Source organism: Gossypium raimondii, chromosome 6 (genome assembly GCF_025698545.1).
Source record: "Gossypium raimondii isolate GPD5lz chromosome 6, ASM2569854v1, whole genome shotgun sequence".
NCBI classification, from domain to species: Eukaryota; Viridiplantae; Streptophyta; class Magnoliopsida; order Malvales; family Malvaceae; genus Gossypium; species Gossypium raimondii.
The window spans coordinates 12,642,310-12,665,438 of NC_068570.1; the positions used below are offsets into that span (position 1 = coordinate 12,642,310).

A 23,129-nucleotide genomic window follows, 5' to 3' on the forward strand; every position below is an offset into this window, starting at 1 on the left:
TACTCATTATCATCATCTATTAATTGTATCATTGAGATTGCATAGACCTTTTTTTTCTTGTCCTCTTCAAAGTATGAATATCTCAATTCTACCTATGAATGAGGTTACGAAGTATGTAACATGCTAGTACAATCCAACTTTGTTTTTTTATGCTCTACTAAGATGTTTTTTTTTTAGAATTACTAAGGTGATATTGTTAATATGAGAAATTTTTTTAGAACAACAAATATCCTCTAAACCACATTTCGAATGTTTAAATGTCTCCAATTATCTCAACCACTTTTCGAATGTTTAAATGTCTCGAATTAAAGAATTTGCAAGCCATCTCTGGTGCTTGTGTTTGACTTCATCCTTTTAAAAGATATTGTACCCCACAATATGGTACAAGAAAATCTTACATCTACTACATAATATTTGTGTTCACGATGCAAATAATATATAGCTTCCATTATAAAAACCTAATTTAGAGAAAGACTTTTGCTAGTTATAACCCTTTTTATATTATGTAAATTACTTTTTTATTTGAAATTTAATCTTACTTTTATTTCTAGAAGTTTAGACTCTTTACTTTTTATTTTAAAATTTAAACTCAATTTTAATATTGCTAAATTTTTAGTATAATATTTTGAACTAAAAAATCCATTTGATAATTATCGAACAAAAATAATATTGTAATGAACCTAAATTTAATAAAAGAATTTTAACAATATTAGTGACTGAAGTTCACTTTTAAATCCAAAAAGTAGAAAAATTAAAATTTTTTAAAATAAAAGTACAAAACTAAATTCCAAGTGTATAAAGAACGTAGAAACTTAGAGCGCATTTTAACAATTAAGCTATGCACTTAAAACTAATTTAATTTTACTTTTTTTCTATTATTCTCATATATTTAATTTCACTGCTATATTTCAAATTTTAACGAAAAACATTTAACTATTGATCTAATATAAAAACTATTAAATATTTGGTACACTATTAATGGAGTTTTAGACTTCACAAGCAATATTATGGGTTGATAAGTGTCATATAGGAGTATAATAAAATATTAAAAATAAGTATTTTTAAAGAAAAGAGACATGACAAATTTTTAAGAATACTTATGGGAAAAAAATACATCGCTAATGCATCAAATACAAACCCTTAAAATATATATTAAAATAAGAAAATTAATCGGAAGTGTCCTACAGAATATAAATATTAAAATGAATAAATATTTAAAAAAGACACATACCAAAATTTTAAAACTATTTGTAGAATAAAATAGATACTACTAGTATACCAAATTATCACCCTAAAATAAATATGGATATAACATAAATGAATTTATTTTTACTTGTATAAAATGCAATAATTAATAGTAAACAAAATTATTAAACTATTAGATTACAACGAGGTAGAAATAAATATAATATATTTACATTATATATATTGATAATGTAGAATTGAAGTGTTAGTATTGATGCACTCATTAGAAGGACGTGCCGCATTATACACATACATATTATATCTAAAGAGAGTTGTTCAAACTCAAGTAAATTTAATGGGTGGATAACAATCAAATCAATCAAAAGAGTTTTAATATATATAATATGAAAGATATTTTGTTGAAATAGCAAAATTGAGGATTTGAAAAATTTAATATTTTAAATTATTTTTAAAATTTTTCTTTGATGGATTGATTAATTCACTAATTAATTAGCTCTTTGCATAAACAAATGATTTTTATTACCTTTAAAGCTTCTTCTAGACATTGCACACACAAAAAGGAGCGCTTCTTCTAGACTAGAGGGCCCTACAATTACAACCTTTTTCTAGATTTGTAGGTCAAGTAGTTACTTTTCAGTTTTATTGGCCAAGGATGTAATAGGGATAACCTTATCCTTATTCTTTCCTCCCCCTTTGCTTTTGAGTTCAGTTACTTCTCTTTGTCTTCCTACTCTTCCCTTTCCCTTTTAACGAACCTTCGCCCCAACTTTCCTTATGCCCAAACGTCTACTCACTACACCGAGTAGCGTCATTATTTTTAAAATAAAAAATAAAATAAATTGCACATGGGAAAAAAAGGTAGAAAGTCAAATCAGCGTCAAAGGCCACCGCGTTCACACATGCCCTTCCCACGCGCTTCTCCTTTCTAGCTAACCGTGTGCGCTGATACGTATATAAAGTAAACCCAAAGCCCTCCGTTCCCATCTCCAATTTCAGATCATCACACTTGCCTTTTTCCCATTTCGTCAATCGCGGCATTCAATCAAAAGCAACCTTTGTTTAGTTACATGGAAATCGGGTCTTTCACATTTCTTTCTCCTGAAGATTTTTCTTTTAACAACAACTACAACAGCGATTTCTCTTGGTTTCTGGATATGGAAACTGGGTTCAACGGAAACACCAAGAAGAGGAGTAGAAAGGACTTTGAGGAATCTCTTGTCAGCGAAAAGAGTGGGTTTGGTGATATACTTTCCTCGATTTTGATGTTGGATGAGGAAGCAAAGCAAGAGCAGTATCAATGGGTGACTAACTCTGATCAAGATAGAGCTTTCTTCCAAGCCAATTACAATGGAAATGTTCAGGAAATGAATGGGTATTTTGAAAACCAGTTTTCTGAAATGAACCAGTTGGATAATTCCAGTAACAAACGCGCCCGCAAATCTGGTTCACCCGCTGCGGCTGCGACGGTTTCAGCCGGGTCCGATAATGTGGGTCCATCGCAATCGGGCAGCGGATCCGGACAGCAAAGGCGGTTATGGGTTAAAGACCGATCCAAGGACTGGTGGACTAAGTGTAACCACCCAGATTTCCCCGATGAGGAGTTTAAACGCGCTTTCCGTATGAGCAAAGCCACATTCAATATGGTCTGCGAGGAGCTCGAACCTGCAGTTATGAAAAAGAACACTATGCTTCGAGATGCGATCCCAGTTCGTCAGCGCGTGGCGGTTTGTATTTGGAGGTTGGCCACGGGTGAACCGCTTCGGATGGTATCGAAGCGCTTCGGGTTGGGGATTTCAACTTGTCATAAGCTGGTTCTAGAGGTTTGTGCCGCAATTAAAACTGTTTTAATGCCCAAATTCGTTCAATGGCCTGACGAAAGCAAAATGAAGAGTATCAAACAAGCATTCGAGTCCGCCGCTGGGATCCCCAACGTGGGCGGTTCAATGTACACTACTCACGTTCCCATCATTGCACCAAAAGTCAGCGTCGCAGCGTATTTCAACAAAAAACACACGGAGAGGAACCAGAAAAATTCATATTCCATTACCCTTCAAGGCGTTGTCGACCAAACCGGAGCTTTCACCGACATATGTATTGGGTGGCCCGGTTCGATGTCCGATGATCAAATTTTAGAGAAATCAGCGTTTCACCAAAGAGCCACAAGGGGACATTTGAAGGACGTTTGCGTCGTAGGCAACAAAGGGTACCCATTAATGGACTGGGTTTTGGTTCCTTACAGCCACCAAAACCTCACTTGGGCTCAACATGCTTTCAATGAGAAAATCGGGGAGATTGAAAAGGTGGCCAAGGAGGCATTCGCGAGGCTGAAAGGGCGGTGGTCGTGTTTACAAAAGAGAACCGAGGTTAAGCTTCAAGAGTTGCCGATCGTGCTTGGAGCTTGCTGCGTTTTGCATAATATCTGTGAGATGAGAAATGAGGTGATGGATCCGGAGCTTAAATTCGAGCTTTTCGACGATGAGGTCATCCCTGATAATAATATAAGGTCCATGGCTTCCGCACAAGCTAGAGATCACATCGCTCACAATTTGTTGCACCATGGGCTTGGCGGCCGTGGTACATCTTCCACTGCTTTTCTATAGTATTGATTTAGGAATCTTTTCTGTAGTTTGCTTGTTATTCTTTTGGGGTATGGCAATAAAGATTATTCCTGATTTAATTTCCATTTATGGATTTGCCAACATTTTTCTATTTACTTTTTTAAAAAATTGAAATTTGTGATCAGAGTGTATGCTATGCTAAATTAGGGGTGTGCAAAATTCGGGTAAAACTGAAAAAATTCGGTTAACCGAATTCGGTTAATCGGTTGGTTAACTGAATTTTTTTGGTCGGAGGTCGGTTAATTATTTTTTAATTTTTTGGTTAACGGTTAATTCGGTTCGAAACTGGTCGGTTAACCGATTTTTTTGAGTTTAACCGAAAAAATTAATAAATAAAATTATAATATATAAATAGGCCCACTATTCACCTAAACTCAAGTCTGCTTAATTTTATTCCTCGTGGATCAAGTGAAGTGTAAATATTTTTGGCATTCAAGTCTGCTTAATAACAATCCATTCCTTGACAGTGGTGTAATTAAATAGGTGTCAGCTTGCGGAACCGCATATTTTAGGTAACTTTTAATATAATTCTTTTAAATGATTTTGGTGATTTTTAATATAATGTAAAAATTGTTGGTAATAATTTTGATAGTATTTATTTAGTTTTGGTAATACTTTCAAAAAAAAAAACCTTAGCAAAAAAAATAGATTTAATTTTATTAACACTTAATATGAGTTTGCATTCAATATGTTCAATTTGCCATCCGAGTTTTTTTATCTTTGTTAAATACTTGAATTTGATTATAATATTTAATTTGGTATTTGAATTTTTTTATCTTTATTAAGTACCTGTATTTTTATTAGAGCACACATGTCAAACATTCATCGAATCACATAATGATGTTTTGTCTGGACACTAAATTAAACATTAAAGTCAAATACAAATACCAAATTGAGACAAAAGAAACTAAAGTACCAAATTGAAAGTGTGAATTGGTATATTATCGCTTAGTGTGTGTGGGCCTTGTGGGGTGGCCGAGCTGAACAAGTCAGATTGCAAAATGGACCTCGGACGCCTTTATACAAAAAATAGAGAAGACTAAGCTAAGCTGAGCTAAACTGAGTTGAATTATTGCATTTACTATGAGAATGATTATTTATATTACCATTACAATTACATGATGGCTGATTAATTCACATCCAACTAACTTTTTTTATTAATAGCCTTTAATTTATCTTAATTATTTTTTCTTTTTATATCAAATTGCAAAAATTTCTCACCTTTAAATATTTTCGTTTCATCTAAATTTAGCAATTTTGTCAACAAAAAAAAGAAAAGATTTTTAAATATTTTCTTTAATCAAAATGAATCTAGTGTTTTATTTTGAAAATGATTTGAATAGAGTTATAATTAACTAAAGACAATAATTTACTCAATATAATAAAAATAATATTTAAGGCACTAGTCAATAAAATAATCCAATTAAATTTCACAAAGAGAAAGACAAGGCCACGAGGCACAAGCTGTCTTAGGTTAGGAGCCGGCTCAACATATTTTCTTTTTGTTATTACCCAAAAACTCCCGTTCAGAAACTCGACATCTTTGCATCCCAAGGACAACGAACCATGGGCATAATAGTCATTTAATTGAACCAGATTTCATTGCCGATCAAAATACAGGCTCGCTTTCCACCTCCATGGCCATGTACGAACTTTCCACTTTCAGTTTTGAGCTTGGAATCAATCACGTAAACCAAAATCGTGTCCCTAATTTAAACCATCTAATTAGCTTGCTAAAAAATTACACCCTCCTTCGTCACCTCTTCTCGCGATTCATCGAAGGTAGATTTCTACTCACATTCTTGATTGCAAGCTCTAGGGTTTTCTTTTTTCTACTTTCTTGATCAATTTATTTTTTTGTTTCTTTGATTGAGTTTCTATTTCAGTTTTATTTTCTAATTTTCGTTTTGGTTTAATTGTTAGGGGTTTCTGCATATTTGTATTAGTATTTTATTTTTTATTTTGTTCAATTGCTGAGGTTCGACGAATGAAGTAGGATTGAGATGTAAACTTGAGGAAGTAGAGGATAAATTGGTAATTTTTGAGCTTAAACTGGCTTTACTGTGTTAAATGGAGCATTTCATTTGATGAAATTGGATTTTGTTGATTATTCAAAAAAAATGAAGAAACATTGAGGAATTTAACTGAGATAATATTTTGTCTCGCTTTTTCTCGTCTGATTCAATCTTGGCTTGGATTTAATTGAAGTAAGGAAAGTGAAGTTGAAGGCAATTATTCGTATCCTTGTGCCATTGTAAAATATGCTAGGAACACAAGAGCAACGATTAGGGAATAATTCAAATGGGAATGCTTTCTTACGGTCTACTATGATCTATAAGTATCCTCCCTTTGAGATCACATTGAGTTCAGCGAGTTAAGTAGTCTTGGTTATCTTAAGTTATAATCTCGGTGAGATTGATATTTAATTTATTGATATATATTATATATCTTTTTAGTCTGTTGCTCAGCTGGAGGTATAGTAAAATAAATGGCAGTGTTCTTCTGCTCGAGTTTGGTTATTTTGCTGAAATTTATTTGTTGGGCTAACTTTTTTGAACTATGATTCTATCTTAAGTTATAATGTGTTAATGAGATGGTTGTAAAAGGTTTTTCCACACATAAACCCTGATTTCTATCTTTATATCAATCTCTGATTCATGATTCTGATTCTGATTCTGATATGTTTGTTTTATTAAATTTGTGCTGCAGAGATGGGCAAACAGCCTTAGTAGCAACTTTTGTTTTGTTGCATGAGAGGTGATTTACATAAAGGAGTTATACAGTTTAGAAACTTATTTAAATAAAAGGTAAATTGAATTGGTGGTTCAATCATGATTTTACATTCATATGGGTTTTACTGGCAAGTGCCTTAAGTAAACTATTATAGTAGATTATTTATTTTAAATGTAGTAGTTGACTATTAATGAAATGAATTCCGATGCATTGGAGAAAATATTACGTAATATGATAACATTTTTTTTGAAAGTTAATATGATAACATTGAAGTGTGTCCTTTGGGGACCTTTTTACAAAAGCCTATTTATATTCAAGGCATTTTATGTTATATTAGTTTGTCTTTAATTATTTACTGAGTGTGAGGCTTGTAGAATACCCTAAATATCTAATTGATCTTAGTTCTCTGTAGCTTTTGATTATTGAGTTAGTGAAGTTATTGTGTGATTCAGAGCATTGGGTATTGCTTAGAATTTCTAGTTGATTGTATACATGTGCCACTTGCTAGCCGTTATAAAGTCAGGATAAATTTTAGGATCACTAATCTATTTAAAGTTAGGATTGAAAATCATTTAATTTGCAATCTGTAAGACACTTATAGATGAATATAGCATAAAAAAATTGATCCTCATATATGAGGGGAAGAGATGAGTAGATTTTGAATTTGACTTGCTGCATGCAGTAATTCTGTAGCTAAGGAGCGAAAAGGTGCTCTAATAAGTTCTGTGCTGGTTTATACATATATTTGAAATGCCAGTTAGCAGAAGACTGAAAAGTTACCTGGAAGAAAAAATGAACGTATCTGTTGGAAGTTAGAGGTTCAACAGCCGAAAACTTGACTATTCAATGTTTTGAAAAGAATGTAACCATGCCCCATGAATATCCATAAGCTCCAGTGACGTTGCATAGGGGTTGTTTTCATTCTACCTGAGGCCACCAATGCAACTGGAAGAAGCTAAAATAAATTCTGGTAGCGGTAGATGTGGATTGACCACTGAGATGAATATTTATCTGAAATGTTTTGTAGGATGTTTATCTACTAGGAAAATATATTTGTTGATGGATTTTCAGACTATGAAATCTGAAGAAAGAAAGACCTTCTTGTGAAGGGTCGATCTTTTATGAGATTACTATTTTCTCGTCCACTATTCATGCTTGGGCTTTGGGCTTTTGCTCAAACTATTATGAGTCTCATTCAATTGACATTATCTTTTTGTGACAGCCATTTGTACTAGATTTGTTGTCACCTTTGTTTTCTGAAGGTTTCCTTTTTGTTGTTGCTGTCTACTTGTATTCACTGCTTTCATTTATTGCATTTATTTGAGGTGCCTTTGCTATGTTACTTTTTCAACTATATATATAAATCTCTATATTTACTATGCATCCATAAATTATCTGGTCATTATTGATTTAGTCATGAAATTGATTGATTTTCAACATGAATTGAAAAAGTAAATTCAAGCTACTGGAGTACCCTTCTCTAACCTTTGGGAACCCCTTTCTTGTAACGAGACAGTAAAAAGATTAATGGTACTCGCTGTGGAAGGTGACCAATGTCATCTTAGTTCCATGGTCTCTGAATTTCTTTATAACTACTATTGATTATTTATGACTTAACTTTAATCTGCTACTTCTAGTTGTATTTTCTGTGTGTGCATTAAGCATAGAACAGTGTGCATTTTGAGGTAGTATTGAATTGATTTGTTCTAATAGATAATTTACATGCTTATCCTTAGTTTTTTTCTCCTTTGCAGATTAGTAGTCTGTTAAGAGTTTAAATCGGCCTTTATGTGCTATTGTTCTACAATATTGTAATGCACCGCTGTATTTATTGGCCTTGTAAAATTGTGGATTTGCAAAATCTGATGCAATGGCGATGTCCAGCAAGTTTGATCTGTCTTCTGGTAGCCCAGACAGGCCACTGTATACCAGTGGGCAGCGTGGAGCCCTCTTAGCTGCTCAATTAGACAGATCAGGTAGCTTTCGTGAGACCATGGAGAATCAGATTCTATCTTCTCTTCCAAGCATGTCAAGAAGCAGTTCAGTAGCAGCCCAAGGAGATGTATCCAGCTTCTTCCAGTGCTTGCGTTTTGATCCCAAGGTGGTTGCTGCTGATCATAAGTCTAATCGTCAAGGAGACTTTAAACGGCACATTAATGTTGCTCTTGGAATTTCTGCTGATGAATCTACTACCATGTTGTCAAAAGGCAAGCTGCTGCCTTCTCCTATTCCAGAAGAAATCAAACGAGTTAAGACTGGTCTACGTGATTGTTCAGTCAAAGCAAGGTATTCTTTATAAATTTTGCATTTTAGATCGAAGTTGTCATTAGTTATTAAAGTGAATCAGTTAACAGGGAGCGCGTGAAAACTTTCAATGAAGCCTTATCAGTATTCAACAAGTTTTTCCCTAGCATACCATCTAAGAAGCGATCTCGATCAGAAAGCTTTTCTAATGACCGGCCTAATGCCTTGTTATCTGGTGATCGGTCAGTCTTGGGCCCTACCATTGGTAAGATGGGAATGCATAATAACTCTGTTGCTGGAGGTTTTGAATTTGAACAGCAGAAGTCTGAGGAAAGGCCTAAAAGTACTATTCCAAATAAACGTACTCGGACTTCGTTGGTGGATGTGAGGGTTTGTATCTTTGATATCTTCCATCTCTATTCATTTCTGTCTTGTTAATATTATGATTCCATATCTGCTATTAGGCCTGATATAAGTTGTTCGTAAACTTACTCAATGGCTATTTTATTTCATGTGCCATATTCAAGTTTGATCGGGTTCAAAAAGTGCCAAGTCCAAATGTAATTATTGTTGTCACTACTGCTTCTCTTATTTCTTCTCTCTGGTGTTTCCTTCATTTTTCTATGCTAGTAGTTGATTCTTTTCCATTTGTCACTGAACCCAAACCACACTTCTTTCTTTTGATCCAACTTGTGGTGGTGGGTGGTTTGTTCTCTTTACCCTTCCTGTTCAATTGATTTCCTTTGCATTTCAATCATTAAGTTAGTACGTAAGTGAGCTCTAGGAAACCTGTTTTCTGTTACAAGAATCTTCATAACTTTCTCTTTTACACAAGCAGTAAAATCTATATGGTTTTATATCTCATATTCTTACACTTCTGCATAGTTGTTATATCTTTGGTCTCATCTTGGTGGCTTGGTGCCCAATTTGCATGTGGCTCTCCTTTTTTTGCATTAGTATCTCCTGAAGAGAAGAATTGACATTTGTTCTAATGAATCTAGATGGATATGCGGAATAATGCTCTAGTCAGGCAGCCTGGTAATGCTGATAGAGATAAGGAAATGCTCAGGGTTTCAAATAGTGGCTCAGTTCAGGGTGAAGATCGAACTTTATCAGGCAGTGTTGATGGATGGGAAAAGACAAAGATGAAGAAAAAACGTTCTGGGATAAAACCTGATGTATGTCCAAGTATGGTATCAACTAAACTTGAAGGGTATCGAGAATCTAAACAGGGAATACAGCAAAGGGCTGTTTCTGATGCTCGATCAAGGTTAAGTAATGACTCCCATGGGTTCAGGTAGGTCTGCTGAAAGTACTATTATTGTGCATATGCCAAATGGTTATTATTTGAATCTATTTTTCTTCGGCTCTTCATTTTTGTTGAATTACTTGTGTCTGAGTCCATATAGGGATAGGACCTCCAAGGATCCTACAAATATATGGAAAAACTTAGAAAAAATTGACTATACCCATGTTAGACAAGTACTTGTGTCTGACACACTCAACTTTGAGTAACATAGATCTGAATGCTTGCCTTAATAAAATCGGTTAAGTGCATGCACATGGGGTGCTTGGAGGAGAACCACCCTTGAGTATTTTAAATTTCATGCTTGTTTTCATTCGAAGATTTTACTGTAACAATCATAAAAGAACTAGATTGCACTTGCTGACTGGACTTGTCAAGAATCAGTCAGTCAAACCAGACTGTTAGTAACTTTATGTTTTGGTCACTCAACTTGAAAATATTACAAAATGGTCACTGAACTATTCCGAAGTTTTCATTTAAGTATCCGGGCTGTTATAATTACTGCTGCATTAGTAACTTTATGTTTTGGTCACTCAACTTGAAAATGTTACTCACTGAACTATTCAGAAGTTTTCATTTAAGTCACAGGGCTGTTATAATCGCTGCTGCATGGCCTTCTTTGTTTGCACTGCCTGAACCAATCGACTTGAATATAAGGCGTGCTCATGGGTATTGATCCATCGTACCGATAGTCAAATCGTTGCTTAGAACTTGCTAGTTGGACTTTCTTTTTTTAAAAAATAAACAACCCAGTGACTTAAATAAAAACTTTCGAATAGTTTAGTGACTTAGAAAAGTTTCAAATAGTTCAGTAACTATTTTGTAACTTTTTGAAGTTAAGTGACCAAAACGTAAACTTACTAATAGTTTTAAGTGGTGAGATATGAACCTTTGATCACTTACCTTTGCATTATTGGCTAAAGCATTGAGTCAAATCCATTATTTTGTTAAATATTTACTATATTCAGTACTTATTCAAAATCATGCTTCTGATTGTAGTAACCCTCTTTGATTGGATCGCCTAGTTGAAGTGGTTGAATCTAGGGCCACATCAGTTCAACATCCTGTGTGGTTTTAAAAAATTGACTTGATTCCAACAGATTATAATCAATACTTCCAGTCCACTGCCATGAGATTTGTGGGAATAAGGGGCTTGAATCATAATAATGATTGTGTTAGCAGGTTTTGTCAGTATTCTGTTGTAACATAATTTATCAGCTGGAAATGCAATCTTTCTTCATCTTTGTTTTTATTTGCTATGCTGTGGAGGATATACTGAATTATAGATGTCAAGCTTATATTTTAAGCTTCTGAGGTTCCTTTTGATCCCCCTTCCAGTTGTATATTTATTTTTGAGTTTCTGTTTTATTTTTAGCATGGTGTTAATGATAGTGCTGGGGTGAGTGACTATATTTTTGGTAAGCCTATGTTCTTTCTTTCATGTTCATTTATCTGTTGTAGCCACACTTTATCATCCTATGCTCTATTGTCCTTATTTGGCATGCTGTTTTGGTTCAGATCTAAGTCCTCTGAATGCATGATCTGGGGGGTTAGATTAAGCTGAGTTGCTTATGCCTTTAGTGCATAGGACATCTAAACTAACGCCTTAAATGTGCATTTACAGTTGCAAATATTTGATGTCAGAGCCACTAAATTTTCTGAACTGTTTTAGATCTGAACAGTAAACCATATGATTTAAACCATTTTGAAAAATAATGCTTGAGAGGTAACTTCAATCTTGATTTGACTTATCTTCTGATTAAGATCCATGTGCATGATTTTCAGATGCATAAAGAAAGAAATCTTATTAGGGCCTTTGCTACATTATAGCGAGATGTAATTTCCTTAATAGATGATCATAATGGTGACTGTATGGAAATTTATTAGGGATTTTCTTGTTTGAAAATTTCTTCAAACCTTCTACTCGGAACATTTTGTGAATTGAACCTTCGTTTTCGTTTATTTTTAACATTTTGATGTATCGTATTCTTGATTTTCTATTAATAACTATAAATTGTTATAGGTCAGGAATTGCTAATGGATCTGTTGGGGTTGGAAAACCTGAAGGCATCTCACAGCAGTCAGGCTTGGGTCCAAGGTCATCTGTTCCTAGGACTGACCCGGACACTATTTCCCTTCTCAATGATAGGAGGGACCGTACTGTTGCTTCTGATAAAGAGAGAGTGAATCTCAGAGCCTCTAACAAGTATGCTTATTTTCTTGATGAATATTTTGTTTTCCATTTTTTAGCGTAAATTTCTCTGTACAATTTGCATTTTATAGAGCCTTTGTTTTTTTCATTTGGAGCATCTTTATTTGAGGCACTTGGAGTACTTTTCCTTTTTGGGCCATACTGCTGTATGTATACTTATTTGTATATCCTTTCTTCTGTACAATGAGCAGGATGAGTGTTCGTGATGAATTTAATTCAGCCAGTCCTACTTCAAGCACAAAAATGAATGCATCTATTCGTGGTCCACGTTCAGGCACTGGAGTTGCACCAAAGTTGTCACCAGTCGTTCATAGAGCAACAGCATCAAATGACTGGGAGCTTTCTCACTGTACAAATAAACCACCTACTGCTGGTGGAGCTAATAATCGCAAGCGCACAGCATCAGCTCGGTCTTCATCACCACCTGTTGCCCATTGGGCCAGCCAGAGACCACAGAAGAGCTCCCGTACTGCAAGACGAACAAATATTGTTCCTTTTGTTTCAAATAATGATGAAACTCCATCATTGGATACTGTGTCTGATATGGCCGGTAATGAGATTGGATCAGGATTTGCTAGACGCTTCTCAAGCAGTTCTCCACAACAAATTAAACTAAAAGGTGATGCCTTATCTTCGGCTACTCTTTCTGAGAGTGAGGAGTCTGGGGCTGCTGAAATTAAATCTAAAGAAAAGGTGAAAAAGTCTGATGAAATAGATGAGAAATCTGGACAGAATGTTCAGAAAGTATCCACATTGGTCTTGTCATCAAGAAAGAATAAGCTGATGACTGGAGAAGATATTGGAGATGGTGTGCGTCGACAAGGGAGGACTGGACGGGGTATTACTTCTACAAGGTCTCTTATGCCAATGACAGTTGAGAAGTTTGGCAATGTGAGAACAGCAAAGCAGCTTAGAAGTGCCAGGCTCGGCTTGGATAAGACCGAAAGGTTAAAATTTTCCTTCCTACATGACCACATGATACCTTCTCTCCAATAATATTTCTTTTATTGTGGTCTAGAACTGTTATTCTTTGTGATTGAAATCTCATAGTTTCATGAATATTCTCTCAGCAAGGCTGGTCGTCCTCCAACTAGGAAGCTCACTGATCGCAAGGCCTATTCACGCCAGAAGCATGCGGCAATGAATGCAGCTGCAGATGTTCTTGGTAGTTACGCTTAAAACTAAGAAATTTACTTGGATTTTAAAATATCCACTCTTAACAAAATTTTCTGAAGTTCTAAATCTGTGATTACATATACATGGCTTCTAACTGCCTTTGGTACATTTTTTTAGTTGGTTCGGAGGACGTGCATGAAGAGATAGTAGCTGCTGTAAATGCTCTTGTTGGTTCTGGTAGTGTCTTCTGAAATATTTGGTCATTTTTTTTGTTTAAGTTTTGGATTCCTTTTTTAATTTGGTTTGAAATTTCTACTCGCATTGGTTGATTTTACTTGCATTGCAGCCCATGCATTTCCCAACTCCTTTTGGAGGCAGATGGAGCCTTTTCTTGGTTTCATATCTGATGCAGATATTGCCTATTTGAAGCAGCAGGTACCCGAACCCTTTAATATATTCCCTTTTTAAGGAATAAAAAAATCATGGGAAAATATCATTGGATTAAATATTTATTGAAATGCTTAATATGAATTAGTGGTTGCAATTTATGTTTCTTTTTGGCCACGGTGGGTGAAATTTTTCAACTAGGTAGGGGAGAGGGGAATTGAACTTAAACCTTTACCCTCCATTTCCTCTAGGAGAGGCATGGGTTCTTGCCTTTATTTATGTTGTTATCAAGTTTTGAACAAAGGCATGAGATAAATAAGTTCCTCTTGACTTGCTGATTTATGTTAGGCATTGATGGCTAACCATGTGATTAATTTTCAAGAATTCATCTCTTATTTTATTTTGTTATGCAATCCCAAAGTTACCTTTTCAAAATTATTTATTTAACATTAGATAATATGTGTTCTCTTCAACCTCATCCTTGTAACACTATCTTTTCTGAATGCACCTTTTTTCGTGAATAGTTAGAAATTGAACTTCCATAAATTATTTTTGGTACTCAAATACATCATTTCACAAATATTTTGGTCTCTCTAAACTGTTTCATATCTTTCAGGGAAATCATGAAACAAGACCGGGATCAACACCCCTTCCTTCTATTGCAGATGGTTGTAGTACCATCTCCAATGGATGTGGATTGCTTGAAAAGGAAAGAGCTGGCAGAATTGCTGCTGTAACATCAAATGATGAACTCCTTTCACAGCAGTTGCTTTTGGATAAAAGGGACAATAATCTGATACCCCTCTGTCAGAGATTTTTAGCAGCTCTAATTCCAGAAGAAGATAGTGACAGTGGAAATGAAGACCTCCAATTTGACATCTATGGAGCTGGATTTCAGATGGATGGAGAATTGGGATCTAATGGTTTGAGACATATCGTTAATTTCCAATCTACTGAGCATGCTTCTTTTAATGGTTATAGGACATCTGGGAAGCCAGAATGCGATGATCCTGAAATTGATATGGTGGGAAAGACAGGAATTAGCTCAACTTTTAGTCATTCCCTGAATGGCACATTTCTAGACAAACCAATGCCTGATATGGTTTGTTCAGAATTTGAGTACGAGGGTATGAAGATAAATGAGAAAATCCTTTTGGAGGCTCAAAGTATCGGAATCTTCTTAGAACCAATGGTTGGTCTATTTCTACATGAATATTTATATTAAATGCTGCATTATCCCTATCTTTTGATATTATTTCATCCAACATTTGGCAATTATCTCTCTTGCACTCTTTGTTGTTTCAAAATCAATATCATGATGTAGCAATCTGATCTCCATTTCCTTCATTATCTGAATGGTTGGTTGTCAAATAGTGCATGTATGTCCACGACATCTTCTCATTATCTCAAAGGGCTTGTTTTTTCTGACTACTGTTATGCTTGTGTGTCTGGTTTGTTCTATTTCAGCCTTGACATTAAGATTGTTAGTGTATTTAACTTTACGTATTTCACTCTTTTTCAGCCTGACATAACACAGATGGATGATGATGAAATCTGTGAGGACGTTAGTAAGCTAGAGGGGAAGCTTGATGAACAGGTAGTTTCTCAAAGGAATCATTGAGGCTCTAATATGTAATCTTGTATTTATATTATCTTTTTTCTTCGCAGTATTGTTTTCACCTGTAATTTTATGATAATTGCCTTTAGATATTCAACGATTTCTATATTTCTTCCATGCCACGCCACTATGTTTAATTGTTGGGCTTTCTAACATAAGGTTTAAAACTTTTTCTGAGAAGTTCAATTTATAATTTTGATGTGAATGCAATAGGTTTCAAGGAAGAAAGGCTTGCTTGATAAACTGTTGAAAGCTGCCTCAGAAACAAGAGCACTTCAGGAGAAGTATTGTTTATCCTTTCTCTCCAGATAGTTTTGTATTCATTTTCCTTTTAACATAAAGTCATTGGTACCTGGTGTATGTATAAACATATAATTTTTTATATAGGGAATTTGAACAAAATGCTCTTGACAAGCTTGTTGCGATGGCTTATGAAAAGTACATGGTAATTCTCCTAATATCCAATCTCCTTTTCGTTTTGGTTTTCATTTGGGCACACCATAATGATAATGTTTAATATCTTGAATGCACAGAACCGAGTCTGTACAAAAGCCCTTTAACATAAGGATATAGAAAACCAATCTTTAGTCTAGAATAAAGTCACAGGATTTCAAGGAAATAATTGTCTGGCTGGACTAAAACTAACAAAGCAAGAAAAAAATGGAAATGGGTGGGTTGACTATATTATTAACCTTAACTGAGTCAAAGTTGGTGAAAATCTTCTATATCACAGGAGTGAACTACCTCCTATTGGATAGTTCAAACTCCTTAAAATAATCAGATAGTGAAGAGACAACATCTCAAGATGGGTCCTGAAAATTCTTTTGGCCGTTATCTTAGCTCAAGTGGATAATGCTTCTCTAGTCCTCCTTATCTTAGATCTGGAATCTGTTTTGACTCTGAGTGTATGTGGTTGAAAAACTGAGGTAGTGTACTTTCCCCTCCCCCTTCCCAGTATATATGCTTAGACGTTCTCAAGAATCTATTATTTTTTAACCTTGAGTATCTGGGGTTTGGATTTTTTTTACAAGCTCTTTGAATAATTTGGCCATCAGAGCTTTAGCTAATAACTCTTCTGTTCTCTCTTTAGCTACATAGATGACAAAGATAGTTAAAATGCTAAGAACTGAATGGGTAGTTGGGGCTTTTTGTTTCTAAATTTATATTATAAATGGAATATTGTCTCAAGTTTGAGTTTGCTTCTAGTTTTTCTCCCCTCTTAGATCTTCTTACCAAGGTGGATAAATTTGCTTGGTTTTCTCTGTTTATGTTATAGCTTTTCATTTTCCACTGAGAATTTTTCAGTATCATGCTGGTGTTCTATTTTTGACAATTTATCCATTATCTTTTAATAGAGTTGTTGGGGTCCTAATGCTACTGGTGGGAAGAGTTCCAGTAACAAAATGATCAAGCAAGCTGCCTTAGCATTTGTTAAACGAACATTAGATCAATATCATAAATTTGAAGATACAGGCAAGAGCTGTTTTGATGAGCCCTTGCTTAGGGACATTTTTGTTTCTGGATCTTCCCGGCTAAATGGTGCACGACCAGTAGATACTCCTACAGATGGCGGCGAATCTGGGAAGCCATGTGCTTACAGCTCCACCCATTCCCTGGAAGGTAGAACTTCAGGTATTTACTGTGGTGCCTATGGAAAGACCGAGAGCATACACTTTAATTCCTTCATGTCTAGTTGTGTCTGTTCATGTGTGTTCCATCCCATGTAATGTAATCATCTCTAAGATGTTCTTCATTGGTACTTTTTGCTCTGTCTTCTCACACAAAACAACTCTGGCAGGTCAAAGTGGGGATAGCTATGCTGTTGATCTGCTTCCACCCACAAACCGATTATCCGACCAGACCACTATTAAAGATGACTCATGGTCTAACAAGGTGAAAAAGAGAGAGTTATCGCTGGAGGATGTAGTTGCTGGTACTATTGGTGCTTCTAGTGTTCAACCAGGCATTGGGAGTTCTTTGTCAAGCAGTACAAAAGGAAAGAGGAGTGAGAGAGACAGAGATGGAAAGGGACTTGGTAGAGAGGTTTTATCTAGAAATGGAACTAATAAGATTGGTCGACCAGCATCCAATGTTAAGGGGGAAAGGAAACTAAAAATAAAGCCTAAGCAGAAAATGACTCAACTATCTGCTTCTGTGAACGGCATTCTTGGTGAGATGTCAAAGCACCCCAAACCATCAACCTCCATATCAAAGTCAAATGAGATAACTATCAATAATAATGCCAAAGAAAAAGATGATTTTGGCCTGGATGTACTGGATGACCTGCAGCTACCAGGACAAGATTTGGGTTCATGGTTAAACATTGATGATGATGGATTACAAGATCATGATTTCATGGGCCTTGAAATTCCCATGGATGATCTTTCTGACTTGAATATGATGGTTTGAGTTTGCTTTCTTTGTATAGTCTTGTTCATTATACCGTTGACAAACAAAAACATAATCACTGTCATCAAGAGATTACTGTTACATGGATAGTTGCTTGGCTGTCCGGTCCACAATTAGGTTACACAGATTCTTTATAGACTCCCCCAGAAGTTGATTTTCAAGTGAACCCATTTGGATATCTTGAATTTTTCTCTTAAGTTGATGACTTCGACTGTAAAGATCTTTTGTTCCTACTAGTATGTCTTAGCAAAAATGTATCCTGGCTGTAGCCTTTACAAATCAGAAGTAATGCTCAGATTGTACATAAAATTTATATTCTCAATAAAATTAGTTATTTTTGTTCAATATAATACCTTATAAACGTAATCTTGTAGGGTTTTCTTTCCTGGTTTTCTGTTTTCTTGGTTTTCATTTTCACTTGCCAACTGCAATGGCCGTTCAAAGTTATATGGGATGTGGTAATTTCTCCTGAGGTTTGTTTATGAAGAAATTTCTCTTCTAAGGATAAGAGGTAAGAATGTTCAATACAAGAAAAAGATGATTTGTGATACTGACGGGGGACTATTAGTTCTTTTTTTTTTCCTAGGTTAATACTTGAAGTTGCAGGTTCTCACTATCAGCTGCATTTATTAACTCGTACTAAAAATTTGTTGCATCAAAATTGTGCTTCTCTTTACTGTGCTTCTAGGGTACTGACTTCTCACAGTGTTACATGCACTAGGTTATGCTTTAAGTCATTATTTGTAATCAATTTTGCATTGCACTCTTCTCTCTCTCTCTCTCTCTCTCTCCACCTTTCTCCTAGTAAGAAATCTAAAATGTTTGCAGGTAAACTGCTCTCTTGGATTTCCTGATTGAAAGACCTATATACCTGGGATTCAATGCTAGATTGCCATCTGCCATGTTCTGATAAACCTGCATTGCCACTGAGGTAACCTTTGTCTAGTCTTCACCATAAACCTTTCCAGGCATTTTATATTTTTCTTTACAATTATTTTTGCAAGAGAAAATATCTACATTCTTTATTTTCGTTCTCTTAGGGAAGGCGAGTCATTATTTCTAGGACATTGTCTAAACCTTGGCAGTGCTCATGTTATGTAATGTTCATCCCCTGCAGGTTAAAGCTTACATTTGATTTAGTTTTACATGCATCTCAACTTGCTTTATATAAAAAGTTTGATATATTGGATGGGCACATAAGGAATCTTGTCATGTTTGTATTGAGACATAAGTTCTTTTTGTAATTTCTCCTCTAGGAAAGTAGACTTTAGGCTTGAGTATACGTTTGCTTTAGTGGCTATCATTGTAACTCAAGCTGCTTGCTGGTATTTGGTTTAATTGTTCATATATTGGCCTCTTCAGTTATCATGTTTAAGCATTGCTGAATTCATTAGAAACTTGAGATTCTTTTGCGTAAAAATTGCACACCTTGTTTGGTTACCACAGTAGGGGCTAAATGATTCTGAGGTGCTTCTGGTATTTACTTGTTGAGAACTTTGATCTGGCGTCCTGCTTTGCAGTGCTTCTGAGTGTATGGTTAGGGATGACTATCGTTTTTAACTAATTTTGTTCAGTTTCTTGGAATCATTCCTGTATGTCGTGGTTTGAAAATCAAGTTGCAAAACAAAAGAAATTGTTCCTGTATGATGTGGTTCGATAATCAAGTCGCAAAACAAAAGGAGGAAATTGTGGAGGTTGGGTTGTTTCCTTTGTTCATTCATCATATTAGTAACTAAGCAGAGACTGCCCTCCCAATTTGCATTTATATGACCTTTAAATATTTATAAAATTTTCCTTGGAAAAGAAATCGACCCTGACAATTAATTTTGAGCCTGTTTCTCAGTTCTGTTTAAGCTTGTAAAGGTCTAGTTATGCTGGGAAATTCTGCTGCGGGGATGGAAATATACACTCAAATGTTTTACCTTGAAATACTTGTGTATTGAAATGCAGGGAAGTTTCAACCAATAATATGTGGGCTATATTTTGCATTTTTGTGGTAGTCAAGTATTAATTTTTTGGTGACTGAATTAAAAAAAGGCCCATACTTTGTACCTGCAATCGTTAGTTCAACGCAGAATTGAGCCAATTGCGATGATTCAAGGGCAGATTTCTATCATACAAAACTTCCATGACATTGTCTGTAGACCACAAAGCAAGACATTTTTCCATACTTTATTTCTTAGGAATCTTCTCATTTGGTTACTGTATTATTAATAAAATAAAAAATAATTCCTACAAATTTAAGCTTGAAATTAGAAAGATAAGTAAAAATTCTTGTCTTTTTATTGCTAAAAGTAAGTCATGAAAATAGTTAAATATCATTAATTGAATTAATTTATTACTAACTCATACTAAAATATGTGCTAAAACATGTGTAAAAAATAATACTCTTATTATTAATGATTTTAGTAATCTTTAATGTAATTAATGCTGCACCACTGATGTGGCTGTTAGCTTGATGGTAAGGATTTTGGAATTTATTATTTTTCATGTCATTTATTTGATAAAAACTAAACAAAGTAAAAACCAATTCCATCTCTAGTAATCTTTTCGTTTTTCGTCGTCGGATTTGCTGGCGGTGTCGTCGTATTCTTCTTCTTTCGAACAAACCTTTCTTGTTTTTGGTTGAGTAGCTCGTCTGTCACCTCCTGTTCTGAACGTAGTTCGTTGCGGCCATGGACAGAGAAGCTGAGGTGGAAAAAACGGTGCAATAGTGGGAGTGGAACTGTTGCAGAAACGGAGCTGGGAATAGTGTTATATTTGCTCTTCAGTTTTCAAACATATAAAAGTTTCACTATGAACAATGTTTTCCAATTTGTGTGCGGGACAAGAGGGGAAAAGAAAAAAAAAATTGAAAATCAACAAGATGGTAAGTAAAGGGACCAAACGGAGCCGTTTGAAATTCCATCACAATAAAACAAATTTAAATATAGCTGGTGGAATACATGTCATGGATTTAGAGAGATTTTTATATTTTTGTTTGGTAAGCTTCTGCTTTGCAAAATTTTTAAGTTTGATCCATTCATGCTTCTGGTAATATTGATATTCTCTATGCAGGTGTGGATTTATCAATTTTGCTAGTAATAGGAAATGTTTATGCTGCCAAGAGGCATGGCTCAAGAGATTGTTAAATCTTGGGGAATGGGAATGCCCTCCGTATGTTTCTCTATTTCCAGCTCCGCAACGGTTCCGCTCTCACTGTCGTACCATTGTTTTTCACCTCAGCTTCTTTGTCCATAGTCGAAACGGACTACTCCCGAAGAGGAAGGTGACGAACGAGCAACCTGATCAGAAAGAAGTGAGGGTTGTCAAGAAGAAGAAGAATTCGGTGAGGCTCCTGATGAGTCTAACGGCGAAAAAATTGTTCTGGCGAAGGTGATTGAGAGGATTATTAGAGATGGAATTGACTTTTATTTTGTTTTGTTTTATCAAATAAATGACATTTAAATGTGTTAAGGATATTATTATTGTGGGATATCTTTTAGGAATATTTAAATATAGACAAGAATAAGGTAATCTCATTTTATTCATAAACCTTAAACGTATACATAATATTTATAGGAAAGATATATAATATATTCTTAAATATATGCCTAAAGGGTATATAATATATTTAAAAAAGATAATATCCCATAATAATGTATTCCTTAAATATATCCCAATAATAATATCCTAACACCCCACTCAAGTTGGAGCATGCAGATCATAAATGCTCAACTTGCTGAGAAGCTATTCAAATTGCAATTTATCAAGCACCTTTGTAAAAATGTCAGCCAATTGAACTGAGGCCAGGACAAAAGAAGGTGCAATCAACCTATCCTGAATTGCATCCCTAGCAAAGTGACAATCCATTCAATATGTTTAGTATGCTCATGAAATACAAGATTCTGTACAATATGCAACGCAAATTGACTATCACAAAATAAAAAAAATAGCTTTAGGATGATGAACACCTAAGCTCAATAGCAAGGCCTTTAGTTACTTGAACTCACAAGTGACGGAAGCCATAGACCTATACTCATCCTCAACGGAAGAATAGGAAGCAATATGTTGTTTCATAGTTTTCCAGGAAATAGGAGATTACCCCAAAAATACAAGCTGGCCAGTAAGTGAATGCCGAGTTGACAGACAAGTAGCTAAATATGAATCACACCTCCCCTTTAAGGACAAATCACTATCAGATCTTAATAAAACTCCTTGGCCAAGAGAGCCTTTAAGTATTGGACAACCCGTAGAGTTGCGTCCCAATGCTCCTGCCTCGACTCATGCATAAACTAAGATAATACATGAACCGAATATTCTAAATCAGGTCTGGTCACTACCAAAAAAATCAAACGATCCATTAACCATCTGTACAACTCAGGATCAGTTAAAACCGCCCCTATAGCATGTGTCAATCTATGATTTTGCTCTATTGGGAATCTTGCGGGCTTTGCTCCCAAAAAACCCATCTCTGAAATAATATTAAGTGCGTATTTCCTTTGACAAAGAAATATACCCAAAGAACTATGAGCTACCTCTATCCCCAAAAAATATGTCATAATTGCAAAAAATACTCTCAACGTTTAGGGGTTTTTGGTTTTGTTGCATTGACCTTTAATTTATTGTGGCCCCTAACATAACGATTTTTTCACAATTCAGTCCTATTTTAATGGGAAACGTCAGTTGACCGTTAGTCAAGCGCCGATCAATAAAACTGTTTATGTGGCGTGCCAAGTTGAAGATGATGTGTCAAAAAAATAATTAAATATAAAATTAAAAAGAAATAAATAATCTAAAAAATAACCCCAAATCGTGAAATCCCAAATTATCCCAAAAAATTATAAATCCCAAATTGTGAAATCCCTAAAAACTGTAATTCCAAAATCGTCGTTGAATCCTTAAAACTCTTACGATAAAAAAAAAGCTTCAACAATTTCCAATATTCAAGAAATTCGCACAACAAAAGAGTTTGATTGCAAAAGAAATCTCAGGGGAAGGAGGGGGGCAAAGATTGATATGATTAGGGCAGACTTCGTAACCCAAATTGAAAGGTAGGTGATTATTGATTGGGTTTTTTGGGAAAATGTTATGGTTATTTATTTATTTTTAATTTGGTATAATTTAGATACCCAAAGTAAAAAATGTTATGGTTATTGTCTGCTGTAGTTTCAATTGCCATAAAAATAGGTTTTTTTTAACAATAGTGGTGGTTGAAAATTGTTAGTGTTGTCGACTTTTTATGTGATAGTGGGGTATAAAATGTAGGGATCGAACTACATAGAAAAACAATAATTCCAA

General features: G+C 34.9%; 2 protein-coding genes across 5 annotated transcripts; both read left to right on the plus strand.

Moving 5' to 3' along the window:
* The first annotated feature begins 2,185 nt into the window (after positions 1 to 2,185).
* On the plus strand, positions 2,186 to 3,890 carry LOC105773564 (protein ALP1-like). The gene has a single exon (XM_012595568.2). It carries the CDS (start codon positions 2,274 to 2,276, stop codon positions 3,804 to 3,806), a length of 1,533 nt encoding a protein of 510 aa, XP_012451022.1. The 5' UTR covers positions 2,186 to 2,273; the 3' UTR covers positions 3,807 to 3,890.
* Positions 3,891 to 5,368: 1,478 nt separating this feature from the next.
* On the plus strand, positions 5,369 to 18,199 carry LOC105773044 (uncharacterized). 4 transcript variants are annotated; one of them, XM_012594651.2, is made up of 16 exons: positions 5,369 to 5,606; positions 6,534 to 6,631; positions 8,312 to 8,843; positions 8,912 to 9,185; positions 9,803 to 10,098; positions 12,131 to 12,313; positions 12,511 to 13,266; positions 13,390 to 13,484; positions 13,613 to 13,672; positions 13,782 to 13,870; positions 14,439 to 15,014; positions 15,345 to 15,419; positions 15,654 to 15,724; positions 15,828 to 15,885; positions 16,796 to 17,072; positions 17,239 to 18,199. In XM_012594651.2, exons 3-16 carry the CDS (start codon positions 8,428 to 8,430, stop codon positions 17,847 to 17,849), a joined length of 3,837 nt encoding a protein of 1,278 aa, XP_012450105.1. In that variant the 5' UTR covers positions 5,369 to 5,606; positions 6,534 to 6,631; positions 8,312 to 8,427; the 3' UTR covers positions 17,850 to 18,199. The 4 variants fall into 4 exon arrangements, with proteins under 4 accessions (XP_012450105.1, XP_012450104.1, XP_052488211.1 ...); XM_012594650.2 differs by having other exon boundaries at positions 5,370 to 5,606; positions 8,912 to 9,191; XM_052632251.1 differs by lacking the exon at positions 6,534 to 6,631 and having other exon boundaries at positions 5,370 to 5,606; positions 8,912 to 9,191.
* The last annotated feature ends 4,930 nt before the right edge of the window (positions 18,200 to 23,129 follow it).